The 22,697-nt window shown below is 54.0% G+C and overlaps 1 protein-coding gene across 1 annotated transcript; it reads right to left on the bottom strand.

Moving 5' to 3' along the window:
- Positions 1–266: 266 nt before the first annotated feature.
- Positions 267–22,177, bottom strand: RAB8A (RAB8A, member RAS oncogene family). Its single transcript, XM_032170017.2, has 8 exons — positions 21,757–22,177; positions 15,503–15,563; positions 11,995–12,055; positions 8,262–8,339; positions 6,284–6,373; positions 5,719–5,784; positions 4,197–4,247; positions 267–1,592 (listed from the first exon to the last, which is right to left on the bottom strand). Exons 1-8 carry the CDS (start codon positions 21,878–21,880, stop codon positions 1,500–1,502), a joined length of 624 nt encoding a protein of 207 aa, XP_032025908.1. The 5' UTR covers positions 21,881–22,177; the 3' UTR covers positions 267–1,499.
- Positions 22,178–22,697: the final 520 nt, after the last annotated feature.

Below are 22,697 nucleotides of genomic sequence, written 5' to 3'. Positions count from 1 at the left end.
GCCAAGCCAGGAGGCTTCTTTTCCCAATTTAGTCTCTTGATGACGGGTGGCATCTCCTCTGAGGAGGCCGCTTGATGGGGTAACCCTTGGGCTCTACCAGCTTGTCCAGACCCACCCCCAGCACCTGGCCATGTCCGGGTGGCCTACAGGGAAAATGTGGACATAAAAATCCTTGGACTTTAAGATGAGCTTTAATTTGTTGGTTTTCCTTAAGTGCATTTATCGATGTAAACAGAGCATGTTAGAGATTCCCGGGGAGAGCAGACTATTGCTGATATGTTGGTTTAATTCAAAAGAAACGATGATGCCAATGGTTTGGATCGACAGCAGCTTAAGGAGGAAAAAAAAAAAAAAGAAAAAAAGAAAAGGCTGGTGACACCCCTCTGGCTTGGTTGACCTGGTCCCAATCGCAGTCCCTACGGGACAGCAGAGCTGTCAAAACAGAACCCAATGATGACGGCTGAAAATCAAGCCAGACTGCTGTGCGGTCAGCCTGCCGCCGTGGAATGCCTCGTGTCTTGGCCATGTCCAGCCAAGGGTACAACGTGCTTATACCCGATCACCCAGGTTTGCCATTGGAAGTCAAAGACAGAATTGCTTCATGGCACTACAGATGTGGAAAAATAAAAATCTCAGCTAGAAAGAACGTCTGATTTGGAGACAGCGGGAGGACATGAAGGAGTGGGGGCCATTTTGGTGCTGAGAGGAGGGTGCCCCAACTTCAGGAGGACCATGTGACGGCTGTGGCTGTTTTCGGGGTCACTTGTAGCACACATGGCGTCCCCTTGATGCTCGATGGGGACCGCAGACGGGCCTGCGGACCTAACCCCTGGCTGTGGACAGGAGAGGCTGCTCCAGGCTTCTTTCCTTCTCAACGCTTTACAAGGATTTCCTTCATTTGTGCTTTCCTTTGGTTTAACAGTTAAAAAAGAAGAGTGAGGGGGCAAAATGGTTTGTCACTTGTCCAAAACTGAGAGAAGAGGTGGAAGTGGGCGCCAAAATCTCCTGGGTGATGCTTCCCGGGCCTGGCGATCGGTTGCCTTGCTCAGGGTTTGGGACCTGCTGCTCCTGGAACCACCGCTGGCCTTCTGGGACCTCGCTTCCGTGGTGGGGGACGTGAATCAGCCTCCTGGTGGAGCTTTGTGTTGCAGTGAGGCCACAAAGCAAAGGCCCAGAGGCAGAGGCCTGACACTGGCTATGGTCGACGGTCGCACCTTGATTCCCTCTCTCTCTCTGGATATACAATGTGTGGGTGGGCCCGTTCAGCAGACGTTACAGGAAAAATAGCAAATTTTTAACTTATTCCATCTCCAAAGTTGAAAAAGATCAGACAGTTACTAAAATAAACGATTTCTCAATTGCATTCTGGTGGCTGTGGGCCTGGTGGCCGTGGCGTGGGCGGGGCATTGGAGGTGGGAGGGCCCCGGCTGAGTGAAGGGCTCACTCAGAACAGGCACAGTCAGCTGGGCCGAGCGAGGCTCAGAGTAAGGCGGTGTTCCTCACAGAAGAACACATCGGAAAAAGCTGCTCCTTTTCTGCTGGTCTGGTGTGATTTTGACTCCCTGGTTGCTCCCCTGGGGGCTATTGCCTTCCTGAAATCACAAGAGGTTTTCTGAGGTTATCACTGAGCATCAGCACTACGTCTCACAACCAGCCATCCACCTAAACATCCATCCAACCATCCATCCAACCAACCAACCAACCAATCAACCAACCAAATCAATCAAACCAACCAAACCAACCAACTAACCAACGAGCCATCCAACCATCCATCCATCATCTGCCAGGTCATCCTTCTGTTCCCATTCCAACCATCCAACCAACCAATCAGCCATCAAACCATCCATCCATCATCTGCCAGTCCATCCAGCTGTCCCCTTCCAACCACCCAACCAACCAACCAGCCAACCAATCAATGAACCAACCATCCATCTATATACCCTTTCAACCATCCATCCATCCACTCACCCATTCCCTTCCATCCATCCACCTGCTTCCACCCAACAAACCAATCAACCAACCATCCATCCCTTCCAAGAACCATCCACTCATCCATCCCTTTCCAACCATCTGTCTTCTTCCAACCATCCATCCCCTTCCAACCAACCAACCAACCATCCATCCCCTTCTAACCACCTCATCCAACCAATCAACCATCCATCCATCCCTTTCCAGCCATCCATCCACCCATCCATCAACTTCCCTCCATCCACCCTCTTGCAACTAACCATCTCCTTCTAACCACCCCTTCTGACCAATCAACATCCATCCATCCCCTTCCAAGCAACCACCTCCTTCCAACCAACCATTCAACCATCCCCTTCCAACCATCAACAAACCAATGATCTATCTATCCAACCATCTCCTTCCAACAAATCAACCATCGATTTATTCCCTTTCAACCAACCATCCATCCATTATCTTCTACCCATCCATCCAATTCTCTTACAACTGATAATTCGTTTTTCAAAAACAGATCTATTTTCCATCTGCTATATACCACCCCTTCCAACCACTCTCTCACTTATCCGCCCACCCCATCATACCCTTCCCAGCACTTTGGGAAGCCGAGGCAGAAGAACTGCTTGAGCCCAGGAGTTTGAGACCAGCCTGGGTAACAAGTGAGATCCTGCCTCTTAAAAAAGAAAAAATGGCCAGGTGGGGTGGCTCACACCTATAATCCCAACACTTTGGGAGGCCGAGGCAGGTGGATCACCTGAGGTCAGGAGTTCAGGACCAGCCTGACCAACATGGTGAAGCCTCGTCTCTACTAAAAATACAAAAATTAGCTGGGTGTGGTGGCATGTGCCTGTAATCCCAAGTACTTGGGAGGCTGAGTCAGAAGAACCGCTTGAACCCGGGAGGCAGAGGTTGCAGTGAGCAGGGATTGCACCATTGCACTCTAGCCTGGGCAACACAGCAAGACTCCTTCTCAAAAAAACAAAAAAGAAAAAGAAAAAGAAAAAGAAAAAAAATTAGCCAGGCATGGTGGCGTGTGCTTATAGCCCCAGCTACTTGGGAGGCTGAGGTGGGAGATTGCTTGAGCCCAGGAATTGAAGGCTGCAGTGAGCTGTGATGGTGCCACTGCACACCAGCCTAGGTGGCAAAGTGAGACTCTAAAAAAAAAAATCTCTTTTTTAACTAATAAAAAAGCTAAAAGAAAAAAGAATCAAACCTTGACCATTATACTGAAGAAAAGAAATTACAAGAAAATCCCAAATTATTGTTGGTCAGTGCACTGGTTTCCATGAGCTGTTTCCCATTTTGATTTAATGGCCAAAGAGCTGCTATTAAATCAATCACATGCCTCATTGTTCAAGTCACCGCATCTTAGAATTACAAAACAGATTTGCTTACATCAGATGTAAACTACTTGAACGGCATTTTGTATTTTATGTGCATTCTCGAGTGACCAGACTTAACCCACAAATAGAGCGCCGTGTGCTCCTCGATTGGACAACCAATGTAACATGGCCGGGAAAGGGCAGTTGCTGGAACCAGGGCGAGGGAGGATGGGTCACTACGGTGTTTAGGCACTAAATGCCCCCAAAGTACAGGGAAGTGTTTTGATTCCGTCAAGAAAGCACCATTGATACTGAGCGCAGTGGACTAGGAAATCGCTAGCGCGGTAAACAAAAAAAGCAAGAAACGAATGAGAGGATCGATGGGGAAGGATTCACGCAGACTTCCCTGGAGGCCTCAAGAGAACCCTGGGACACAATGAAGGTCGCAGAGCTGTCACAACTTGTAGCATCTGGGGCTGGGGTGGAGTGGGGGCAGGTTCTCAATCTGCCATGCTTGTCAAGATGATGAGCCAGCAGTTATCAGACACCAGCCCCGGCCCTGCCCAAGCGACCTAGGAAGCTTTTCTCCGAGACGTGGCTCTCTGTCCCTGCACACCATGTTGTCTTTCTGGCCCTTCTCTTAAGTGGAATGGAAAGGGCCGTGTGCCCCCTGCTAGCCTGGGGATTCACCGGGCACAGCCTTGTCTGCTTGGGCAGCATCCCCAGGCCGGCACTGTCTGATGCTGATGCCCCAGCCACACCTGCAAACTCTTCCCCCTTTCCCAGCAATGTCCTATGGGGTCTGGCTGGGCCCTAAAAAGCAGGATCTAGGGCATGTCATGTCACTGCTGCTAACGACAATGGCTGGATTCCAGAGATCCACTCGGAGATCTAGGAAGGACACACACTCACCAATTTTTTGTCCATTTTTGCTTTGATGTCTCTGGCGAGAGTGAAAAATGCCTGTGGAATAAGCACATTGTGAGTCCTCGGGATGGCAGGACCCCGAGTCCTCAGTCGCCTGTGTACAGCGGGTGTGGCGGGACAGCTTCCCAGGCGTGGGCCTCCCATTTGGCCCTTTGATGCCCGCCTCTGGCAGTGGCTTCATCTGGCCTGTCTGGCCCCGCTCCTGTCCTTCCCCGGCTCCCTCTGCCTCCCAACCACCCTTACTCCCTGGTATCAACTCTCACTTCCGCAGGGCACCTTAGTGTTGCCGGGACTTTACGAATGCGCCACCTCCCCTAAGCCCTGTGAGATGGGGCGACACTCAGTTGGCCAGAGAGGAAAATGAGGCTCAGAGAGGCCAAATGACTTGTCCAAAGGCACCCAGCAGTTAACCGACCAATCCAGAAGGATCTAGGAGTGCCCAGTTCTTTGCCTCTAACTCCTAGGTTCTGTCAGCTCTGGCCTCCCTTCTGATGGTCAGGGAAAAAGGCAAGCAGCTCTGTGGCCAAACAAGCTTCACTCGGAGTCCTTGCCTGGCAGGGCTGGGAGCGGGAGCAGGTTCATCTCCCAGCACAGCCAAGGCTTGAGCTGCTGTCACAGCCTTGAGGAGGGGACATACAGAGATGGCAGGAGGCGTGATCCCAACATACATCCCCATGATATGGGAGGTTCTGGAGAGTGGCTTGGGGTGCGGAGGAAGGCCCAGGGGAAGCTGAAGGTGTTCTTGGGGAGAGGCCCCCTGGGCCGGGCCCTGACTAGAAAAGGGAACCTGGCAGGCAGAAAAGGGGGCACATAGGAGGGAAATGCAGTGAAGTATTGGAGAAGGGAGCAGCCCAGGTGGCCTGGGGAGGGAGTGGTGGGGTGGGCAAGGCCCGAGCCCTGGGTGGCAAACATCAGCTGTGGTCAGCAAGGGAGGGTTTTCCATGCCAGGCGAGGAGTCTAGCCTTTGTCTTCACGTCAGCATAGAGACTTTAGGTCAGGAGTGATATGGAAGATGTGCTTTGGAAACATGACTAGGATGGGGAAACATCACAGGATCGGCCGCAGGGCTGGGGTCGCCCCGTGGAGAGGGGAGGGTGGCATGGGCCCGGGTCCCATCAGGGCTCCCTGCTGTGTCTGGGCTTTTGACAGGGGCCTCTCCAGGGTTAAGTGGTGTGGCTGAGAGGGTAAACACAGAGCTGGGTCTTTCTGAGCCTCAGTTTCCTCACCTGTAAAACCGTGCCTATTCCCCAGGGCTGCCCAAAAGCCCGTGAGATGCATCCTAGGTGCCCTTTGTGGGGCCTGTCCCTGCTGATGGCACATTCCCAGGGGCTGCCTGTGCCTGGCACATGGCACTGCCCAGGAAATGTCCCTCAGAGGACTGACTGGCAGCCCTGAGCCCGAGGCTGGTCCCTCTGGCAGGACCTCCTCGGAGGACGCCAGCTCCCCCTTCAGCCTGAAGGGGCCGATCCTGCAGGCCCCGTGTCTCCCAGCAGGAGCCGGGACTCACATTTTCCACGTTGATGTTGGCCTTCGCGCTGGTCTCCATGAACTTGATTCCATAGTCGAGAGCCAGCTGTGAGAGAGGGAGGCACACGCATGAGCACACCAGCTGCTGGGTGCATCTGAGCTTGCCCAAAACAGGAGCGGAAGGCAGTGCCGGCGCCAAGAGGGAGCAGCAACGGGGCTGGGGCTGTGGGGCATGACTTCCTGGATCACTCCCTCGATTCTATAGTGAATGGCCCTCCATAGTGCTGCACAGGGCATGGAGTGCTGGGGTTGGCAGCTGAGATGGGAGGGTGGCGGGGGCCTGCTGGGATCAAACCATGGCTCCGTTCCCCGCTCCTGTGGTCTTGAAAGCCTGCAGCGGGGCCATGGTAGGTTTTGAAGAGATGCCCGCAGAGCGCACCCAAGAAGCCCCGGCTGGGTGTGTGCTCCTGCCATCCCACAGCACATGCCCCACTGGGGTGACCAACTCGTCCCAGGCCCCTGGGGCAGAGGAGGGACAGGGGAAGCCCTCCGCACAAAAACCCCTAGACCCCAAGGCCCTCTGCCCCTTGTGCCACCACGCCCACCTTTTCTCCCCGTTCCTTGGAAACTTGTCTCTTGTCATTCACATCACACTTGTTCCCGAGTATCATCTTTTCGACGTCTGCAGAGGCGTGCTGAGAGGGAGGGGGACAGACGGGGGATCAGACCGGATGACACAGGCCAGGTGCCTCTGCCAACACACAGCCTGTCCCCAGAAATCAGAGTGGTGGGGTCAGGACTGCTAGGTACAGCCTGGTCTAAGGGACAAGCTAAAGCTCACAGACGCCAAGCAGCCGGCCCCATGTCACACAGCTAATGCCAGGGCTGGGGCCAGGGTTCTAGCTGCTACTCTGAGCAAATGCACATTTTCTGAAAATGCTTTCTGGCAGCTTCTATGGCTGTATCAATCAAGCCCCCGAACCTGGGCTGCTGGGCGGGTCTAGCCTATGGGAGGTGAGTGAGGCTGAGATATTTATCCCCGACCTTGGCTTTCCTCCTTCCCTCCCTGGCTCCTCTGCAAGAGGCCCCAGCTGTTGTCCTGGGACCTTCTGCTCTGACACTTTTTTTTTGTTTTGTTGAGATGGAGTCTCGTTCTGTCTCCCAAGCTGGAGTGTAGTGGCATGATCTCGGCTCACTGCAACCTCTGCCTCCAGGTTCCAGCGATCCTGAACCTCCCGAATAGCTGAGATTACAGGCATCTGCCACCATACCAGGCTAATTTTTTGTATTTTTAGCAGAGACAGAGTTTCGCCATGTTGGCCAGGCTGGTCTCGAACTTCTGACCTCAGGTGATCTGCCCGCCTCGGCCTCCCAAAGTGCTGGGATTACAGGTGTGACCCACTGCGCCTGGCCCTGACATTTCAACTCTCTTTTTGGGCTCCGGAAACAGGCCATGCCTGAGGTGGTCGCAACTCGAGGCCGTCACCAGCCACAGGCACTTCACCACCCTGTGTGATGTTGCCCAAACTCTGCCCTCATACCCAAAGGCAGCTCCTTCGTCAAGCCTCCCTGGGTCCCCATGGAGCGGACCACGCTTCCTGGAGGATGGGGACACTGGAAACTGCTGTCTTCTTCCACCAGCTCAGACTTGGTCTCTGGAACCTACTGCGCCACTCCCTGCCTCACTTCCCATGAACCAGAAGTGGCTCCTGCCCGCTGGCCAGAAACAGAGACCTTTCACAAAGACCAGGCTCTCCTCCTCTCCATGGATGAAGACAGCTTTCCCAGCTGGGGTGCACCCCTGCACTGGCAAATTCGGCAGCACAGCCCTCTCAGGGTCACTGGGGAGGTGAGCCCAGTGCAATGACTCATAAATGATGGGGTGGCCTCTCGGCCTGGCCCGGGAGGCCCATGAGTCCTGGGTGGACAGTGATATGCCCTTTTGCTGTGGTTTTATAGATGGGAAAAGTTCTCTGGCTGTGCCTCAGACCTGAAGCCCCATCTGGTTAGTTATAGAAAGCTGCAGGTGCCGGTAGCCAGGAAGGCTTTGCGGGTGAGGTCAGCTCTTTGGGGAGCAGGAAGATGAAGATGCTGGCTTTGGGAGGGGAGGAGGGGTTGGCCTCCTTCTCACTCCTCTGTGGTTCAAGGTCTGAACACAGGTCGTTTGTACCAGGTCACACCCTGCTCCGATATAGCTCAAAGTACAACTGACGCCTGCTCACCACACCCTCCAACTACAAGGGTCACACCTGTGCTAGACCCTTCCTTCTCTAGAAAGCACCCAACACTCATGGTGACCACAAGCTTGGATATCCTTTCTCTTATGACCATGACACTGGCCAGATCCAACAGCCTAGCTGGAGGGATGGGCTCCGAGGGGCTCTGGGGTGGGGCCAGGCCAGTGTGTGGTCCCTGGGGCCGGCTGCCTGCATCTCAGTCCCTGCTCCCACCACGTCCCTGACTAGGAGGCTGTTGGCAAGTGGCCTGTATGTGTCTCTGCACCTTGGCCTTCTCATGAGTAAACCAGAGGGCTCTGGGACAAGGACTGAAGCAGGGACAGTGGGAGGAGCCGGTGGGCCTCACCTCCTCAATGTTGCGAATCCAGTTCCGGATGTTGTCGAAGGACTTCTCATTGGTGATGTCGTAGACCAGCATGATGCCCTGAGCGGGGAGAGAAGACACAGGTGCCTGATCGGCTGCAGGCTCCGGAAGGCAGGCCTCAGCGGCACCACAGAACAGTGGCGGGGAGCCCAGCACCCACTGCACAGCCAGGCCCATTAGCTGCCGCCCTCCCCACCTCTGTGGAGCCCCGGAAGCCAGCCCCCTCCTTTCCATCCCTGTGGCCCTTCTTTCTGCTGGGTTCTGGAACCAGCCTTGTCCTGCCCCCCGGGCTGCTGAGGTGACCCTTCTGCCTCACAGGCCAGCCCCTGCCACGCCCTCGCTGACAAGCCCGGCTGGCTCCTCTCATGGCCGACGGAGTGGTGCCGCCTGATGGTGGGAGCTGGTCCACAGGCCCACTGCCAGCAGCACTCCCCTCATGCTGACCCTCCCCTGCAATCAGCCTCCTCTTCACCCCTTGCTCACCCCATGCTCTGCCTGAGCCACCTCCCAGGCACAACTGAGCCCAGGAAGTCCTGACCCGACATCCACACAACTTCCAGTGACCCCACCACAGAGGGAACCGGCTGTGTGAAGATGGAGCCGAGAGCGCCGAGGCCCTTCCAGTTCCCTAACCTAGACGTGAGCAACTGGGAGACGGCTTGTGGGTCCTGAAAGAGCTTCGGGGCAGCCCTGCCTCAGCCTGGGTCCACAGCCTTGCTACTGCTGTGGACAAGGGCAAACATGCCCATGCGATGCAAGGGGAAACTGAGGCACAGAGACGTGACCTTTAAGATTCAAGCCCGGGGTGGGGGGACTAACTCCAAAAGCGCTGATGACACCTATCCTCTCAGCAATGTCCCTGGGCCTTTTTCAGCCCCAGAACCCACATGTGGGGGCCACCTTCTGACGGTCTGTGTGTGGTTCTCGATGTCCTTGTGGAGTGCCCACAGCAGGCCAGCCTGCAGTGCCATCACAAGTCCCCCTTTGTTGCCGGGCATCCTGGGCTCCAAGGCACGTGGCCTGCTCACGTCCAAGCCTGGCTTTTTTCCTTCCTCCTCGCTACCTGCTCCCCAGGCCCAGCCCTGCATCTGTGGCACCTGAGGGCACTGATGACTTCTGCAGCTGGCCAAGTTGTCTGGGGCCATCCAAGTTTGCAGAATAAGGACACGGGCCCTGTGGTAATGGTGAGACAGGTGTGGGTGCAAGAGTGTGGGACAAAACAACACAGATGGGGCAAGAAAGGCACTTAACCCCAAATCCCCCTGGGAATTTGGGGACATGAATAATAGCCTCACAGTCAGGCGCAACCATGGCGAAGAACCTCAAGGCTGCAGTGGCCCACGATGTCTGCCATGCCCCAGCCACGGTGGGCACACCCTGTCACTGTGACATGGTCAGGGACAGGGGACGTGGGGCCCTTTATCCGGGGACCGGACCCTCTGAAGGCCCAGGATTCCTGCCTTCACCACTAAGTTGGTGACATGTGCCCAAGACTCAAATTCCTGGATTGTACCTATTTCAGGGAGCTGAGGGGAGAGAACCTGGACGTTAGTGGGGCAGTGGGTAGAGCTCTCTCTTAAGAATCAAGCAGAAGCACCTGGAAAATACTGAGTCAGCCATCCTATTCCAGGTTTTCCTGGAAACGCCCCTCAGGGCTCCAAGTGACTATTTCCCAGGCCCCCGTCTGGGCAAACCTCACCATGGGTCTCTAGGCATCCAATGCTTCCCAAACTTGGGATTTTGAGGCCCAAGGGTCTAGGAGCATGCTGACAGAGATGAGGACACAGCTGCAATGGCGGCGCTGTCCCATATGACTGCTATTGGCTACACAGGGCTCTAGGGCATCAGAAACATAGCTGCTTTGACCCGAGGAGCTGGATTTTCAATGTTTTTTAAAATTAATTAATTAAGTAGTTAAGCAATGGATTCTTGCTCTGCTGCCCAGACTGGAGTGCCGTGGTGCAACCTCGGCTCACCGCAACCTCTGGCTCCTGGGTTTAAGCGATTCTCCTGCCTCACCCTCCTGAGTAGCTGGGATTACAGGCATGCACCACCATGCCCAGCTAATTTTTATATTTTTAGTAGAGATGGAATTTCACCATGTGGCCAGGCTGGTCTCCAACTCCTGACCTCAAGAGATCTACCCGCCTCGGCCTCCCAAAGTGCTGGGATTACAGGCATCAGCCACTGCGCCTGGCTGGATTTTCAACGTTAATTGGGTAAATTCAAATAGCCACATGCAGCCAGTGGTGGCATCTGTTCAGGTTGGCCTGGGTCTAGGAGGATGGAAAGCCACAATCATCTTGGTGCTGGTTGAGGATGTGGGTGCTAGAGACAAACAGCCCAGCCCAGCCTAGCCATTTACCTGCTGAGTGAACTTCAGCAGAGCAGGCCACCGGGCCAAACCTCAGGTTCTTTGTTATAAAACAGGGATGACAATGGCGCTTGCATAAAGAGGTTCACAGCCAAAATGCAATGAGATAATCTGAGCTAAGACCTGGGCCCACCGCCTGGTGCAGGGGAGGGCTTGGTGATCAGGGCAGGGTGGAAGGTGGCTATTTGGGCCCAGAGAAGATCGGGACAGGCCCCAGGTCACACAGTTTTCTCCAGAAGCTGAAGCTCCCCAAGACCCCAGTGCCCTCAGGCCACCTGCCCACCCTCCACCAGAGCATTGTGAGGTGGGGGGGAAGAAATACATTAATTTTACTGAGGCACACTAAGGCTGCAACCCACACGAGTGGGTTTCCATGAGGTTTCGGATGCCGCGTGGGATGCTCTAAACACATAATGCCTCCATTCATCTCCACCCTCAAGTCTTTCCTGAGCAACTACTGCAGACCCAGCAAGTTCCCTGGGGTCAGGCAGATGGCAGGGACCAGGATGTGGCGCTGCCCTCATCGAGGAAACAGGCAGCTGCCTGAGCAATTAAATGATGGGGTATGCCGAGGAAAGAGTGGGGAGCAGAGGGACCTGGGAATGGGGAGAGGCAGCCATTTATCCTCAGCACAGCCTGAGACACAGTGCTATGCTCTATTCCATTTTCCAAGTCAGGAGATGGAGCTCAGTGGGCGAGCCAGGGTCTCAGGCTAGGTCCAGGGGCTCCACCTCCTGCTCCCTCCACCCCTGAATGCCCTGCCACGTACACACAGGGCCCCTGACACAGGACCTTGTCCCATCCCTGGCCGCCTTCTGCATCTAGTTAAGGCCTAGCCCAGAGAAGGTGCTTGAGAAATATTTTGAGGGATGATGAGTGAGTCTTCCCGTCACGTCATCCCGCCTCAGGCCTGGGTGACGGATATAACGGCCGACAGCCCAGGGCAGGTCAGCTCCTGGAAGGTCTTCAAGCTTTTGGTAGCAAATTCCATAGAGACAGATGCAGGTCATGTGACAGCTTCTAAAAGTCAGGGCATGCCAGCTTCGACCGCACTGAGCTCACCTGGAAGAACCGGCTTCCTGTGTCCTCCTTCATTCCCAAAGAATTATGTTTCCACTTTATTTAAACCCTGCATTGTTTCTGCAGCCAGAAGGGGAGGTATGTACATGGGGGTGGGCCAGGGCACAAAGCCTGTTCCTAAGACTAAGTTGGGACCAAGGAGCCCTGAGGAGGTGGGGCACAGGCGCCACAGAAACATCTAGGCTTCGGTAACCATTGCACAGTGACGCTCCCATGTTGACTTAAAAGGGAGGTAAAAACAATCAAACAAAAAATCCCTACCATTGCGCCCCTGTAGTAGGCCGTTGTGATCGTCCGAAACCGTTCCTGACCGGCTGTGTCCCTAAACGTGAAGAGAAGGGATATTAGCAACATTAAAAGAAAGTAACTGTCCCCAGTAGGAGACAAGGAGCATCTACCCGGGATGCCTGGCTTTCTCACGGGTCAGCCACTGTGATAGCTTCTTCTGCTAAGGCAGCACCTTCTAATCTCCCTATTATTACAGGGAAGGACACTGTGGCCTGGAGGGGTTAAGGTCATTTGATGTGGCAGAGCCATGATGGGATCCCTGACCCATGCGCCTTCTCCTCTTCTGCACCTTTGCTTCCAGGGAATTCTCCCTGGAGTTTCTGGTTCACAGAAGAGCCAGTCATGTGGCTCAGGAACATAGCTCTTGCTGTTGAAGGTGGCTGGGACTCAGGAAAAGCTTTCAGGCCTGCCATCTTGGTTTGAATGATGGGGAAAGTCCCTCCTCATCTGCATGACAAGGAACACAGGGCCTATTGCCCGGGAGGTGACGCCTGGGTAAGACACACCCATGCCCAGCCCAGCTCCTGGCTTGAAGGGTACTTACTGTTTGGTTTAAAGGTAGGTAACCTAACTGGCCGGGCGCAGTGGCTCACATCTGTAATCCTAGCACTTTGGGAGGCCGAGGCAGGTGGACCACCTGAGGTCAGGAGGTCGAGACCAGCCTGGCCAACATGGTGAAACCCCGTCCCTACAAAAAATACAAAAATTAGCCAGGCGTGGTGGCACATGCCTGTAATCCCAGCTACCTGGGAGGCTGAGGCAGGAAAATTGCTGGAACTCAGGAGGCGGAGGCTGCAGTGAGCTGAGACTGCACCATTGCACCCTAGCCTGGGTGACAGAGCAAGACTCCGTCTCAAAAAAAAAAAAAAAAAAAGGTAACCTAACTGGCCTGGTGCAGTGGCTTACATCTGTAATCCCAGCACTTTAAGAGGCCGAGGCGGGTGGAGCACCTGAGGCCAGGAGTTCGAGACCGGCCTGACCAACACAGTGAAACCTCATCTCTACTAAAAATACAAAAATTAGGCGGGCGCGGATCTGCAGTCCCAGCTACTTAGGAGGCCGAGACACAAGAATCGCTTGAACCTGGGAGGTGGAGGTTGCAGTGACCTGAGATCGTGCCACTATATTCCAGCATGGCTGACAGAGTAAGACTGTCTCAGAAAAAAAAAAAAAAAAAAAAGCCAGGCGTGATGGCTCACTCCTGTAATCTCAGCACTTTGGGAGGCTGAGGCCAGCGGATCACCTGAGGTCAGGAGTTTGAGATCAGCCTGACCAACATGGTGAAACCCTGTCTACTAAAAATACAAAAGTTAGCCAGGCGTGGTGGCAGGTGCCTGTAATCCCAGCTACTTGGGAGGCTGCAGCACGAGAATTGCTTGAACCAAGGAAGTGGAGGTTGCAGTGAGCTGAGATCATGCCACTGCACTCCAGCCTGGGTGACAGAGTGAGACTTTGTCTAAAAAAAAAAAAAAATTAAAGGTGACCTAACTGATTGGTGGCAGAGCCAGGGCAAGATTCAGGTCTTTTGTCTCCAAGCCCAGGGTTCCTCCCACGGCCTTGCCGGGACCCAGAGGGCTCTATACGTCTGGATTGTGCAGAAACACCTTGCTTGGAGCTAAGCTGACTTTCTGACACCAGCAGCAGGAGACATGAGTGGTTAAGAACAGTCATTTTTGCTGGGTGCGGTGGCTCACGCCTGTAATCCCAACACTTTGGGAGGCCGAGGTGGGTGGATCACCTGATTTCAGGGGTTCGAAGCCAACCTGTCCAACATGGCGAAACCCTGTCTCTACTAAAAATACAAAATTAGCCAAGCGTGATGGCAGGCACCTGTAATCCCAGCTACTTGGGAGGCCGAGGCAGAAGAATTGCTTGAACCCAGGAGGTGGAGGTTGCAGTGAGCCGAAATCGTGCCACTGCACTCCAGCCTGGGCAACAAGAGCAAAACTCTGTCTCAAACAAACAAACAGTCATTTTTTTTTCAACCACAGTCCTTAGAAGAGTTTTAAGTCACTAACCTCACCACGATTGCTAAGAGCAGAAGCAGGAAGGCAGGAGGAAAGTGAAACTTCTGCTTGCTGGTGCAGTGTCACTTTGAACTTGGGAACAAAGGGTGACGTGGCACCAACGTGCTGGAAGTGGAGAAACTTCCATGGCTTGGAACTTACAAGGCAGCCAGAGCTTGATTACTACCAATGTCTGCAGGATGGACTGCACGTTAAACCTACCTGACTCCCAAAGTCAGATTAAGAGGTGAACAGTAGGGCCAGGTGTGGTGGCTCACGCCTGTAATCCCAGCACTTTGGGAGGCCGAGGTGGGTGGATCACCTGAGGTTGGGAGTTCGAGACCAGCCTGACCAACATGGAGAAACCCCGTCTCTACTAAAAATACAAAATTAGTTGGGCGTGGTGGCGCATGCCTGTAATATCAGCTACTTGGGAGGCTGAGGCAGGAGAATCACTTGAACCCGGGAGGCAGAGGTTGCAGTGAGACAAGATCGTGCCATTGCACTCCAGCCTAGGCGACAAGAGCAAAACTCCGTCTCAAAAAAAGAAGAAAAAAAAAAAGAAGAGGTGAATAGCACCTGGAGCCAAGGGTAGCTGTGGGGCTCCCTGAAACTGGCAAGTGGGGATGACTGGTCACACTTTGAGACTTGAGGGAGGATGGCTTCGTGGCCCATCTCCTGGCACACTGCTCCTACTCAAAGGCACTTGCCTGGTTTGGGTGACAGGGAAATTGCACCATGCTCTTAAATGTGACTTCTCTTTGTTTTGCTCAGGGCCAGTGACTATGCAAGTGGCATGTGTGCAGGGCAGGACCCCACTATACCTGCCACCTGAACTCAGTCTCAGCAAACTGGGTCAGGCCACTGATGGCGACTTGGAGTCTCCCCACTTCCCTAATTGTATGTGCATGGGAAGTCACCCTTAGTTCTCAGGAATGGAAACAGGTCTCAACAGGGGGCCCGGCCCTCGGCTTAATTTCGGTTCGGGGTTTCGGTCTGTATGCTAGGAAGGGAGGCCAGGCCTGCCCCAGGAGAGAAAAGAGGAAGTGAAGTTGGACCTTTATGCTTCTGAGTGGGTTGAGAGGCTCAAAAGGAAACTCTTGGCTGGGGCATCTCACAGTCCCTGCAGGCGTCACCAGCACCTGGCACCGAGAGGGCTCTTTTCCCGTTCAACAGAAGCAGCCCACTCTGAAGCCCAGACCCAGATGGTGCCCACTGCGGAACACTGAGCTAGCCAGGGCTGGGCAGCTTTGTGCCTATGATGCTATAGGCCCTGGTGCCCTGCAGCCAGCAGAAGACAGCTCTCTGGGCTGGGTATAAACCTCCAGGAGCTTCTGGAGAAAGCCCCATGTGCCAGGACTGGGCACCAAGAAATGGAGGCCAAGGTCACAGGGACGGTGGAGGGAGAAGGCCAAGGGCTTCTGGCTTGAAGCCATCTCCAGGTGGAGAGAATGACAGAGAACAATGACTCTTACCATATCTGCAATTTAATTCTCTTGCCATCGAGCTCTATGGTCCTAATTTTAAAGTCAATTCCTGAAAGAAAAAAGAAAAAAGGCATGTCACTGTCAGCCCATTTCCCAAGTTGTGTCTGAGCTGGGCGCCACCAACCTGTGCAGGTAACAGCTGTTGTGGCTTACGGAGACCCTGCCTGGCGCTGGGCATGCGGGATGTCGGAATATCCAGATCTGGAAACACTTGGAGATACTTTCCCTCTCCAAGGGCCGATGGGAGCAGTGCAGAGCAAACCCAGGGGGCGTGGGTAGCAAAGCCCTGCTCTTGTCCCTTGCTACCAGCTAAACCCGCCTCCCCACCCCAGGCAGATGTACGGAGTGGGTCTCAAGAGAGCCCTCTGCAGGCCTGAGTCCCTCGCTCCCCAACACCCTGCAGCTGACCCCCAAGCACACAGGGCCTTGGGCCCCACGATGCATCAATGCACATGGTCACGTTCTCTCCTGCCCCCAGCTTTTGTACACGCTCTTCCTTTTCTGCAGGTGGTCTGTGTCCCACTGGCCCGTCAGCTGGGCAAACTTCTCCTCCTTTAAGGCCCCCTTGAAGATCACCTCCTAACAAGCCTTCCTGACCCCATCCTCCTTGTCTCTCACCTCCCGCTTTCATCCCCTTTCTCCACGGTGACCTCGCAGCCACCTTGATGTTCCCCAGGCTCCCACTGTTCCCCCTCAGTCCCCTCCCCAGCCTTCAAAAATATAACCCTAACCATGTTACACAGCTAACCTCTGCTCCAAACTGCCTTTTTTTTCTTTTTTTGAGATGGAATCTCGCTCTGTCGCCCAGGCTGGAGTGCAGTGGCAAGATCTCGGCTCACCGCAGCCTCTGTCTCCTGGGTTCAAGTGATTCTCCCGCCTCAGCCTCCCGAGTAGCTGGGACTACAGGTGCCTGCCACAATGCCCGGCCAATTTTTGAGTTTTTAGTAGAGATGGGGTTTCACCGTGTTGGCCAGGCTGATCTCAAACTCCTGACTTCAAATGATCCGCCTGCCTCAGCCTCCCAAAGTGCTGGGATTACAGGCATCAACCATCGCACCCAGCCCTCTGCTCCAAACTTTCTAGTATGTCCACCAACAGATGAAGGGATGAACAAAATGTGGTCCAACCATACAACGGAATATGACTCAGCCATAAAAATGAACAGAGTTACTCATCCATGCCATACAATGTGGATGAACCTTGAAGACAGGATGCTGAGAGAAGCCAGACACTAAAGGTCACTTAGTGTGAGATTCCATTAACAGACATGTCCAGCATAGGCTCATCCATAGAAACAGAAAGCTGATTAGCGGTTGTCTGGGGCTGGGGGGGTGGGGGACGTGGGGAAACTGGAAGGGTTGGTATCTTTTTTTTTTTTTTTTTTTTGAGACGGAGTTTCTCTGTCACCAGGCTGGAGTGCAGTGGTGCGATCTTGGCTAGGCTGGAGTGCAGTGGTGTGATCTTGGCTCACTGCAACCTCTGCCTCCCAGGTACAAGTGATTCTCCTGCCACAGCCTCCCAAGTAGCTGGGACTGCAGGCACGTGCCACCATGTCCAGCTAATTTTTCTATTTTTAGTAGAGACAGGGTTTCACCATGTTGCTGGCCACGCTGTTCTCGATCTCTTGACCTCGTGATCTGCCCACCTCAGCCTCCCAAAGTACTGGGATTACAGGTGTGAGCCACTGTGCCACCGTGTGTGCCTGGCCTTGGGTTGGTGTCTTTTTGGTATAATAAAAATGTTCCCAAATTGCCTGTGGTGATGGTTGTGGAACTCTGTGAATGTACCCAAAGCCACTGAATTGTATACTGCAAATGGGTGAACTGTATGCGAATTCTATCTCATAAAGCTATTTTTTTTTAAAGCCTCTTTCAGTGGCTTCCCTGCCCCCCCTTCCCTCGAATAAAGTGGAAACAGCTGCCCGTGTGTGTCGAGGTCCTGCCTAACCTGGTCACCTCTCAGCACTCTGGCCCATGACCTGCTCTCTCTGGCCACACCATCCACACAGCGATTTCCTCAACATTCCAAGCATGCTCCTGACTCGGGGCTTTGATGTTTGCTCTTCCCTGCCCTGGAAAGTTCTTTCTTCTGTAGCTACCTGGCTATCCCTTCGTTCAGGTTCCCATTCAAGTTCCCTCCTCGGGGGAGCCTTTCTGACCATCCTCATCAGTTCTCCTTTTACCTATTTATTAACATAGCTGACGTACATTTATGTATCTGCTGCATGGACCTGGGCATAACGCTTGCAGATCATAATGGCCCATGTGGATGAGAAACAGCCAGACCCAGCCTTTGCCACCAGGAGTTTGTTCAAATCCCTGCCGGAGAAGACTTGAGGCCCAGGACTGGCTGGGCCTCTCTGAACCCAGGGTGGGGACGCTAACTCCATCCAGCCAGCCCCAGCACTGGACTTTCGCCCTCTCAAACGTAAGCTCCCTGGGGCTGGGACCTGACAAGTCTCATCCACTGCTATTACCTCCAGTGTGAACACACAGGGGCTGAATATGCATTTGCTAGAAGCTGGTACCCCAGTCCTGCACGCACCTTGACTCACCTGCGTCCTCTCCGCAGCCCTCTTGCCAAAGCGGCTGCCCGGCCCACAGAAGACACTGGCAAAATATGGCTGGATCAAAGTATTAAAGTGCAACAGGGTCTACACAGTGTTGAGCGGTTCACAAAGCACTTTCTCAAATGCCCTTTCTCAAATGCCAACCCTCTCACTGGAGGAATCAATGGGCCCCCAAGGAGGCAGTGGCCCCGAGCCAGGCTGGTGAGAACCCATTCCAGGGAGCTACAGGGCCAAGTCCACACCACAAATGATGGATGGGGCTTCTGAGAATAGGCTTTGGTGAAATGTAACTTTTGGCAAAATGTTAAGGATTGACTGGCAGAAAATGAACAGCCACTCAATCCTTGTCTATAAGGAAAACCCAGAGGTACACTCAGCCAATAGAGAATTGCTTTTTCTTTTTTTTTTGGAGACAGAGTTTTGCTCTGTTGCCCAGGCTGGAGTGCACTGGCACAATCTTGGCTCACTGCAACCTCTGCCTCCTGGACTCAAGCGCGGTTCTCCTGCCTCAGCCTCCCGAGTAGCTGGGAATACAGGCAAGCGCCACCATGTATGGTTAATTTATGGAATCACCTTTAAGCATTAAGGTGATTCTGCTTCAGGACTAGACAGCCCAGTGTGCCCAGGCTTCCTAAAACATTCCCCACTTCCTGTCACACGTGTACAGGGACACAAAAAACCGAGGAGCACTGTTAGGTTGGCCAAGCTCCACAGCAGCACTCCGCCCTACACTCCTCTGGGTTTTATTAACATGCCAAATTTAATTAGGAAGTGTAAACTTTATGAGGCCTAAGAATTATGAGGCCTGAACTTCAAGGTCATGGTGAATTAGACTTTCCTAGAAGACAGAAGGCTACAAATGGAAGGAGGGGAATGAAGGGGTGGGAGGGAGGGATCTTAGGGTCAGGTGCCACCTCCACCTTGCTAGGTAACTTTCACCAAGTCACATCCTCATCTGCAAATGGAAGACAGCCTCTTTAAAGCTCAAAGTAACTCTAAGGAGGAGGGGTTGGGCTGGGTGTGGTGGCTCATGTTTGTAATCCCAGCACTTTGGGAGGCCAAGGTGGGCGGTCATGAGGTCAGGGGTTCGAGACCAGCCTGGCCAACATGGTGAAACCCCATCTCTACTAAAAAAAAACAAAAAAAAACAAAAAAAACCCAAAAAACAAAAATCAGCTGGTCATGGTGGCGAGTGCTTGTAATCCCAGCTACTCGGGAGGCTGAGACAGGAGAATCGCTGGAATCCAGGAGGCGGAAGTTGCAGTGGGCCAAGATTGTGCCACTGCACTCCAGACTGGGTGACAGAGTGAGACTCCGTCTCAAAAAAAAGAGGGGGGTTTGTGGGGAAGGCCGGGAAACTGGGATCTGAGTGAATGCAAGCCAGTCTGCCCACAGTTAACATCATTTCTTTTTCTTTTCTTTTTCTTTTTTAAGACAGGGTCTTGCTCTGTTGCCCAGGCTGGAGTGCAGAGACACCATCACAGCTCACTGCACCTTGACCTCCTGGGCTCAATCGATCCTCCCACCTTGGCCTCCCAAGTGGCTGGGTCTACACGGATGAGCCACTATGCCTGGCTAATTTTATTTTATTTTTTGTAGAGATGGGGTTTTGCCATGTTGCCCAGGCTGAATTAACGCCACTTCTTGATTGGTTGGAGCACAAAAGTTACCCTAAAGTTTGGCCTTGGAGTGGGGGAGGGGGAAGAATTCAGAAACATCTGTCTTCAGAGGCTGGATGCTGTCACTGCAGGGGCCATTCATTTGCTTCCTCTAGATGGCCTCTGGTTGTGGTGACAACCCCTTATTGTCTAATTCTAATCCTCAACCACCAGGGTACTAGGCCGGGCAGACAGCGTCACTCCTGCTCTAAAGACAGCAGGGCTCAGAGAGGGGTAGTGCACATTCAAGGGCAAACAGCAACTGGAAACCAGACGTAATGATTTCCAGTCAATTCTCTCTATTTTACATCTGGCATATAACTGTTTTATAAAGCACAGCTCCGCTGGGTGCGGTGGCTCATGCTTGTAATCCTAGCACTTTGGGATGCCGAGGAAGGCAGATCACAAGGTCAGGAGTTCGAGACCAGCCTGACCAACACAGTGAAACCCTGTATTTACTAAAAATACAAAAATTATCTGGACGTGGTGGCGGATGCCTATAATCCCAGCTACTAGGGAGGCCGAGGCAGGAGAATTGCTTGAACCCGGGAGGCGGAGGTTGTAGTGACCCGAGATCACGCTGCTGGATTCCAGCCTGGGCAAAAGAGCTAGACTCCGTCTCAAAAAATAAAATAAAATCAAATAAATAAAGCACAGCTCCTGGAGGTGGGCAAGAATGGAATTAGCACATTATCGTGGGGTTCAGGGAGATAACACGATTTTGTTGAAGTGACACAGTAAAGCAAAGGCCATTCCCTAGGTTTTCTTGAGTCGGAATAAACCCCTGGACTTAGTGACCGTTCCCCCACTTTCCCCAACCCTAGCAGGGCTACAGAGCTCACAAGCCACTCAGATCCATGTTACTCCCGGGTCAAACCTTTTCATTGTGGGCCAGGACTGCTTTTGTGGCACTGAGAGAGGTCAGCTCCACTTCTGTGGACGTCACAACTGAGATGCACCAAGCCAATTCTGTTCAACCACAATGTGGGCTGGCCCTACGGGAAAAGTTGTTCTAAAGTGACAACCGGAGTCTTGGGCCCTTTGATAGGGAAGTCAAGGCTGTCTGTGGCAGTGGCTGATTTAGTTTCTCGCTGAGACTTTTATCTTGCATCTTCTTGGGGATGGCAGGTCCCAGGGCAGGCAGTGCTGTCACTTGCCATTGCTGTCATTCCTGGAGCAGGATGAAAGGTGGGCAGGGAAAAGGTCCTGACTCCTCTTATCATTCCTTCTAGAGGAAAATACACTTATGAGGGGAAGCATGGTCAGGGAGAGAGGCTCAACCTCTGAACGCTCCAGAGAAAAGGGCAGGAATGGTGTGGGTTAGAGTCTCGGCTCCAAGGTGCATTAGCTGAGCTTGTCATCAGCTGGGAATGTGCAGTAGCATCTCTCTAGGATAGCTAAGCCTCGAGTTTTGGGTTGAGATACAGCCAGGTTCAAATTCCATCAAATCCCATTCTCACCACCTGCAGACTGTGTGGCCTTGGGCAAGTTCCATGCCCTCCCTGAGCCTCAAATTCCTCATCTGTGAGATGGGCTCATAACAGCACTTAACACCAAGAACTGGAGAGTGTGAAAATGCACGTGAAGCACTTGGCACATAGTAAATGCTCATTAAGGTGAGATGCCACTGTCTTTTTCCCATGGCCAATTCCCCATGACTCAGTTTCCACTTCTGTAAGGCAGGAGCCTCAAAAGAACCGCTTCGAGGGCTGCTGCTAGGACAGATCGAGAGGACGGGCGCGAAGACCCCAGCTCAAGACATAACACGCCCTAATGAGCGGGCTAAGGGTCGGAGCCTCAGTCTCCCCATCTGCAAAATGGGCACCTGGTCTCCCCCACCACGGCCCAGGAACCCCCGAACGGCGGTGCAGGCGACTGCTCTTCTCCCTTTAGGCCCCCTCGACCCTTTAGACGCCCTCGGCCCGTCCAGCCCTGTAGATCCCTCAGCCCCAGCCCCTCAGGGGCGCGCCCAGCCCGGGCCTCCGGCGCCCCCAGCCACTCCCCGGTCCCGCTACCTATGGTGGAGATAAAAGTGGAGTTGAAGGCGTCCTCGGAGAAGCGGAACAGGACACAGGTCTTCCCCACCCCCGAGTCCCCGATCAGCAGCAGCTTGAACAGGTAATCGTAGGTCTTCGCCATATTACACTCTCTCCCCGACGGGAAGTGCGGCCAGCGCCTTTCCACTGGCCACCAGCACCGTCCATCAGCACCGAGCCCGCCCCTTATTGGCTCCAGGCCCGCTGCGCGTCACCGCGGCCGACGCCCGCCCCTGCGTCCCGCCAGTCGCGGGCAGACCTTGGGAGGGGGCGAGCGGAGCGCGGAGCCGGAAGCAGCCCGAGCGCACCTCCCATTGGCCGGCACTAGGGAGAGCAGGGGCTCTGATTGACCAGCAGTGAAGAGTCGTGGGGCTTCAAATGAAGAAGAGGCGGGGGCGTGGCATTATGTGGCCCCCGCCTTCCACCCCCGACTCGGGCGGCCCGGCCCCGCCCCACTATAGGAGAGGGAAGGCACGGAGCGGCGCCAACGGCTCGCGCGCCTGCAGCCTGGGGGCGGGGCTTGGGGTGCGTGCGCACGCGCGCCCAGAGTTCCGTTAGGCGACAGCAGAGGGCGCACGCCCGTAGTTGGGGCGGGTATCGCTCGGTTTCGCCCGCAGAGCTCGCGCAGGCGCAGTAGGCACCGAGGCGAGCGCGGGAAGGCAAGGTATCGCTCTCAGCCTTGTCTGCGGCCTGCAAGTCGGGGCAGTGGGGGCCTAGGAAGGAGAGAGGAGGCGCTGTATACTCGAAAAGTGACCCAAGCCGGGCGCGGTGGCTCACGCCTGTAATCCCCGCACTTTGGGAGGCCGAGACGCGTGGATCACGAGGTCAGGAGTTCAAGACCAGCCTGGCCAAGATGGTGAAACCCTGTTTCTACTAAAAATACAAAAATTAGCCGGGCGTGGTGGCGGGCGCCTGTAATC

This window comes from Hylobates moloch, unplaced genomic scaffold (genome assembly GCF_009828535.3).
Source record: "Hylobates moloch isolate HMO894 unplaced genomic scaffold, HMol_V3 SCAFFOLD_12, whole genome shotgun sequence".
NCBI classification, from domain to species: Eukaryota; Metazoa; Chordata; class Mammalia; order Primates; family Hylobatidae; genus Hylobates; species Hylobates moloch.
Note: the sequence above shows the minus strand (reverse complement) of the source record. Positions and strands in the feature narration are given on the sequence as shown.